Consider the following 7293-nt stretch of genomic DNA (forward strand, 5'->3'; position numbering starts at 1 on the left):
TTTGACGCCTGTGGCCAATGCGAAGTATGGCAAAGTATGGCAGACCAGACTGATCCGATATACTATATCTACGGGCTTAATGGGGACAGAGGGGTTGAAGTGCGCCGGACATGCATGCCGGCTTTGTTTTCAAACGTCAAGCTAATAAATTGCCCGAAATGCACGCTTGTGGCATAACGAAATTCGAATACCTTTTGTCAAATGAGTCATGGAAAGGTTTCTATGATACAAGTACGAGTATATGCAAATTGCAGCTAATGATTGGGTTTCCACAGTACCAGTTGGGGAGCAAATTATTAAAGCTATGGCTTTAAAATATTAAGATCATTCGAAATACTTAAGTGCTGGTTTAGCATATTCACCCAAAAAGAAGTGCTCGTTGCTTAAAAGAGTAAGAAAAAAAATATATTAAATTTATGTACTTATTCTGCTGTCTAAATTTATGTACTATTCATTAATCCGCAATCTGTATTCGAAAGTAAAAAACAAGTCTATTTCCTTTTGTGCTGCACACACAAATATGTTTTAACAAATTACCATACCGACTAGGCAAGTGATTTTTATGTTTTTTTTCTTGTGGTACATACAAAGCCATTTCTAATAATATAAATTATTATTAATTTAAGATCAGACAGGCGCACGCAGACATAACAAGTAGCGTCCCTCAGTCGATTTACTCGCCCGGTTAACGCATTTCAAATATTCCACATACTTAACATATTTTGTAGCTCATGACCACGGAATTTAAAACGGGCCCAACTTTTACGATCTGCTATGGCAACAAAACTGCCTGATTGGGGAATTATTCAATTTCGGAAACTTATACACACAGTGCTAGCAACAATCTTGCAATGGTTGATTGGCTAATTGTGGAGTTTTAGTGTTTCAGATAGTCCCGACTAAGAACTGATTGGATTTAATGGTTGGAAAGGTGTGGGCCATAAAGTGTTAAGCGTTTATTGCTAGCTATGAAATGACGAATATGGAAATTGAAAATGGTAACTCTTGCGCAATGCAAGCCATAAAAAATTGTGCGTTTTTGAATTATGTTGCTGGCCGAGAGATAAATAAAAATGAGGCCAATTTGCTGGATTAGAATCTGGTGACCACCAAGATTTTGCAATTCAATTGCATGTGGTCGTGTAATTCGTTTTTTATGCACACGCGCTTTATTTAATTTGTTTTTCTTTTACATACAGTGGATATGATTTATTATATGAGTTTGTATTTATTGTCAAAGGGGTAAGACTCTACCCAACCGTGGTAAGAAATAGTCAAAATATAGTCAGTGCTGCACAGTTTATCTACGAAAATGGTTAAATTTCCTGCCAGTACTTCAAAAGAAAAGTTCTGAATTGTGTTAGAGAGAAAAGGTAAATGTTTTGTATTAATTCAAAGTACAAAATAAATAAAAATGATTATAAAGAAACATATTCAATTATTCAATGTTAAATACTTAAATTTATAGCTTGGCACATATTTTGTATAACTTGTATACTTGAAGCAATAATTTTTCAACCAAAAAGCTAAAGTGCTAGTACTGAGTTCATCTAACCTAAGTGGCGGGCATTGTGGTATATTGGTTCAGGGAGATTCCAGATAAGACTTGTCGCAATTCAATTGGAGCTTCGGCGCTTATGACGGGTCCATAAAAACGTGGCCTAAACAAACAGACCGAGCTGAAATCGGAAGGAGGGGTAAACTATTATTCATGCCCAACAGTCGCGGCCGAGGGGCTCAAATAAGTCCAGAGATTGAAAATTAACATAATTGCGGTATAATAACAGGGTCGATTCCCTTGGGGGCTGGGAGTGCGTTACCCGCCGTGGTTAATGGGCGTGGCTCAGTCATTCGCTTGCGGCATGTCCACACCTGAGCAACGATTTTGGTTGGCAGCCTTGCTGTTCCTCTTGAGTCAGCATTCCATAGTCCACGGATTCGGAATAAATCTGATGAAGGTTTCGGCCGAGGATAAAGGACTGGAGGCTTGCATCCTGGCATTGCTGCGGAAGTATTTCGATTCTGGGGATGGACTCTCCGGCTCAGTACTCTGCTTCAATCGCAACTATCAGTTGCCCAATGTCGAAGAGCAGTTCCTAAGAGGCTTGAACAATTACGAGAAGTATCCTTGGAGCCTTGTGATAACCAACTCCAGGGAGGGTCCTTCCACATCGACATCCACATTTCATATGAACGAGAAGCCACAGTGCTACTTCCTCATTGTGGAGAGCCTGGATGATGAGGACCTAGACGAGGTATTCGAGCACTGGAAAGGCATGGTCAACTGGAATCCACTTGCCCAATTCGTCGTCTATTTGGGCAGTTTGGAGGAAACGGACGAGGAGATGACCGATCTAATGGTGGAACTTCTACTTACATTTATAAACAAGAAGATCTTCAACGTCAATGTTATAGGACAAAGCGAGGAAAACCAATTTTACTACGGCAAAACTGTATTTCCCTACCATCCGGACAATAATTGTGGGAATCGCGTGATATCTGTGGAATTACTGGATGCCTGCGATTATCCGAGTGAAGAAACGGAGAGCGAGGACGAAAATGATGAAGAGGAGGGAGATGGCGACCAGGAGGAGCAAGATGGAGAGCAGGAGGAGGGAGGTGAAGGCCAGGAGAGTGATGAGGAAAATGCATTCCACACCGGGGAAAGTGGTGAAAATGTTGAGGAAAATTCAGAGACCACTACTAGTCAAGAAGTTAATGCGAATAATATAAGCACAGCAGGAACTGAAACTGTTGAAAATATGTCTGCAAGCCAAGAGGAAAATGATGAAAATCCGGATGGAACTAGGTTTTTTGATTCTATAAAAACGATAGAAAACTTGATAAGGAAGTATGTTACGCCTACCAATGATTATTCTGATAATTCACTTGAAAATACAAGTGTATCTCCTGAATCAAACTACGACAACCGAAGTGATTCCAATAACGAGGAAAACGCTGATGAGCCGCCCGAAAATCAAACAGAAGATGATGAACTAGAGAATGATTTGAGTTCCAATTCCTCCGACCCGGTAGCCACTATTGAGGAATTTTTTCGGGCAAAGTTCGAGGATAAATTCCCCCGCGATCTCAGTGGATGTCCACTCACCGCATCGTTTCGTCCATGGGAACCATATATTTTTCGCAACAGCGAGGAGCAACCCGTGGAGGACTACTACTACGGCTTACAAGGCGATGGAGATGACTACAACGACACATCCCCCAGTTATGGCGAAGCGGACGACGAGAGCTACGCTGATCCAGAGGAGGACGGTGATGGAGCCATTCCGGACTCTGAAACTCAGTCTGGAAAGCTCAAGTTGAGTGGAATCGAGTACGAAATGGTGCAGACCATCGCCGAACGCCTGCACGTCAGCATCGAAATGCAGGGTGAAAACAGCAACTTGTACCACCTGTTTCAGCAACTGATCGATGGGTAAGAAAACTGATATTTAAAAAAAACATAATTTATGTCATGTCATGTGGTATTACCCCCAACCACAGTGAAATAGAGATGCTAATCGGTGGCATAGATGAGGACCCGAGCATCAGTCAGTTCGTTTCCAGCTCCATTCCTTATCACCAGGACGAACTCACATGGTGTGTGGCCAGGGCAAAGCGCAGACACGGGTTCTTCAATTTCGTGGCCACTTTCAATGCGGACGCAGGATTCCTGATCGGCATCTTTGTGGTCACATGCTCTCTGGTGGTTTGGCTGGCTCAACGCGTCTCCGACTTCAAACTGCGGAGTCTCAATGGATATTTCCCCATCTGCTTGAGGGTGCTGGGAATCTTGCTGAACCAGGCCATTCCAGCACAGGATTTTCCATTTACTTTAAGGCAATTGTTTGCGCTTTCGTTTCTAATGGGCTTCTTCTTTAGCAATACATATCAGAGCTTTCTCATCAGCACACTGACAACTCCACGTAGTTCCTATCAGATCCACACTCTGCAGGAGATCTATAGCAATAGAATGACCGTGATGGGCACCTCCGAGCATGTCAGACACCTGAACAAGGATGGCGAGGTGAGTTGCTAATGCGTGTTTTCATTTTATGTCAAGGAACCATAACAAAAAGGATTGGAATCCATTTTCAGATCTTCAAGTACATCCGCGAAAAGTTTCAGATGTGCTACAATTTAGTGGAATGCCTCAATGATGCAGCGCAGAACGAAAACATCGCCGTAGCTGTTTCCAGGCAGCACTCCTTCTACAACCCGCGAATCCAACGAGATCGTCTCTACTGCTTCGACCGACGGGAATCCATGTATGTCTATTTGGTCACCATGCTACTGCCGAAGAAGTACCATCTGCTGCACCAGATAAACCCGGTGGTGCAGCACATCATCGAATCGGGTCACATGCAAAAGTGGGCTCGCGATCTGGACATGCGGCGCATGATCCACGAGGAGATAACTAGGGTGCGGGAGGATCCCTTCAAGGCTCTCACCTTTGATCAGTTTCGCGGAGCCATCGCCTTTTCCGGGGGGCTTTTGCTGGTTGCCAGCTGCGTATTTGCCTTCGAGTTGTGCTACTTTAAATTTGTTTATCGGTCTAAAAAAAAGGAAAAGAAATCAAAAAATTCACGAAAAAAAGTCCATAATATTAAGATTGTACAATGAAAAGTTATTAATAACTAACTTAATCGCGGACCACGTACTCCGAACAACGCAATTTTCATTTTTATAAAAAAGGCATAACTAATAATAATGTAAAAGGGATAGGGATTGCTGTAGTAAATATACAATAATTCTTTAATCATTTCAGTTATAATGAAATCTTAAAAACCCATGTAGCATCTGCAGCTGTTGAATCGCACATCGGATTCTTTACAATGCTTCTATGTATTGATCACACATTCGCCCTGTTGAACCAGACATGTGCATTGAATTAAAGGAATTAAATGCAAATTAAATATTAAAAATATCGAAATAATGCTTGAAGAGATTCATAAATATACGCTTATGTATTAATATTTTCTTGGCACAATATTCAATTTAAAAATACAGTTTTGCAATACACCGTGTAATGCAGTCTGCTTTGCCGCTACACAGAGGGAAAAAGGCGTATAATTTTGATGTAGATAATACAGGGCAATTTTTCTAGATTTCATAAATATCAAAATGCATCTTAGTTTATCGCACATAAATGTTCTCTAATCTATATGAAAAGGATGTTAGTTTTCAAAAGAACTTGAAACTTTCGGACTTATGCCAGATAAAGATGGCTACTTGACCTACGTGCTGTAAAAATGCGTAATATTTTTCATCGTGTCCCGAACTCATATCCGTAGAAATATCCGCACCCGTAGCTGCTGGCGATGCGGCTGGTTGTCAGATAGGCAAACAAGCGCGCACGCCGCCAACGTCAAGCTGTCGTCGTCATTCCGCTCCGTTGTTTGGCGCATCCTTAAAAGGTGGTGGCCCGGTGCTCCGACCTGGTATGATGTTTTTTGTTGTGGCCTGGCTGGTTGGATGGTTGGCTGGTGCCTCCGCTAGTGAAGACGCTGCCACAATCAAATATATGCGGACTTCAGAGATTTTTATAAATAATATTTTCAGGCAGCACATTTGTTGCAGTATCATCAAATTGGCAGATTTGTGTTGTTGCTGGCGAACACAATTCAATCAGCTGCTGGGCAGCTAATGTGGGCCGAAAATTTCACAAAAAATAATACACAACTGTTAACATATATTCATGTGTATTTTTATATTTATGATGACCAACTAAGCGTCGTGGCAAACCAAATGAATGGCGCCCAACAAGGCGTTGTGAAAATGTTTGCCGATTACTCAGCTGATAGCGGCGGAAATAGAGTGAATGAACGCTTATATGCGAGTATTAGGGAAATTCTATATTATTTATAGAAAGTAACACCAATAATTGGGAACTCGGGGAGTGAATATAATATTTAATTAGTGTAAATACATTATGTACTACTGCTAAACATGGTACATAATCATCTTTTACAATCTGAATTTCCTCACCTGTGATAATTGGCCACTCGCATATTTATCTAAATTTAAATATACAAATTTCGTGAGTTCCTCGTTAAAAATAGAATTCCATACTCTAGATACGTTTCTACGCGTAAGCGTCCAAAAATCTCTTGCAAAAACGTGAGAGCGCACGGTTTTCATTTAATTTATTTTTGCTTTCCCTTGCTTTTCCATCTCATACACAGTTTTCCCACCCACAACCACATTCTCAACAAGTTGAGAGAATATGTGTAGTGTAAACAACAAACGCATTTTTCCGTTCCACCATATAAGTCTATTAAGAGTTTCCATCATTAGCTGAATGGATTTTAATGATCTCGTTTGTGATTGATGAGAGTGTGCAAAGAAAAAAACGCGAGGAGAAATGTTAATGGCCAAATAAGTTGGGGCGTTCTTAATTAATTTCAATTTGGCCAACCGAAAAAATCTGGCAAATCTATAAATGCACTATTCGCTCTATTAACAATTTTCGGTTTGTGTTTATGGCTTTTGCGTCCCTAACCACCTATCACCAAAACCAACACCGAAAATCAACCCACCCACCCAGCAAAACAGCCCACACCCACTAAATTATGGCCGAGAGAATGCGGCGGTGTATAGGTTTTGGTTTTGTTTTGAAATTCTTATTTCTAATTGCGAGTGCGTTCTCATGATCGCTGAGAGATTTCCATCGCAACCATGTATGGATTGGGCCAACGTGCAAATGTTGATTAAAAATTAGACAAAACAAAAAACGAACATGCCACCCATACATCTGCAGATACCTCCGCAGCTGCAGACAAAGATACAGCTACAGATACAAATACAAATACAAATACAGATAACGATTCGGATTCGGATGGAGAGCAAGCACTACGCCTACGATTGGGATGCTCCGATCCGGAGGATCTTCGCGGGTGTGTGAGTCCGTGTGCCATGGCGATGTTGTTTACCAAGGCGCTCAGATCCGCCTGTTTCTCTGTTTCTCAGACGGTGGCACACTCAGAGAAAATACTGGAGGCTGTGACTTGAACACACGTTTAGGATTCTACTCGTATCACCAAGTGCATAGGCCTTTAGTTAGCTTTGAACTAAATATTTCTGTTACTAGCAATATTCATTTAGCAGCCCCACCGTGTTATTATCTTTTTACATAGATATAGATTTCAAGCAGTCATTAATATATAAAACTGATTCGCTTAAACTTCATTCCTGAGTAGGACTTATAATTTAGCTTGTAAATTAATTTAAAAATAAATTTAATGTAATTGTGTCGAAATTTTGACTGCTTTCCTGCAGTGCACCATCTGGGAA

The 7293-nt window shown here is 41.1% G+C and overlaps 1 protein-coding gene across 1 annotated transcript; it reads left to right on the plus strand.

The window, feature by feature from the left end:
* The first annotated feature begins 1627 nt into the window (after positions 1-1627).
* LOC122622508 lies at positions 1628-4623 on the plus strand. The gene is made up of 4 exons (XM_043800986.1): positions 1628-2809; positions 2903-3436; positions 3505-4027; positions 4099-4623. Exons 1-4 carry the CDS (start codon positions 1833-1835, stop codon positions 4621-4623), a joined length of 2559 nt encoding a protein of 852 aa, XP_043656921.1. The 5' UTR covers positions 1628-1832.
* The last annotated feature ends 2670 nt before the right edge of the window (positions 4624-7293 follow it).

Source organism: Drosophila teissieri, chromosome 3R, assembly GCF_016746235.2.
Source record: "Drosophila teissieri strain GT53w chromosome 3R, Prin_Dtei_1.1, whole genome shotgun sequence".
Lineage (NCBI taxonomy): Eukaryota > Metazoa > Arthropoda > Insecta > Diptera > Drosophilidae > Drosophila > Drosophila teissieri.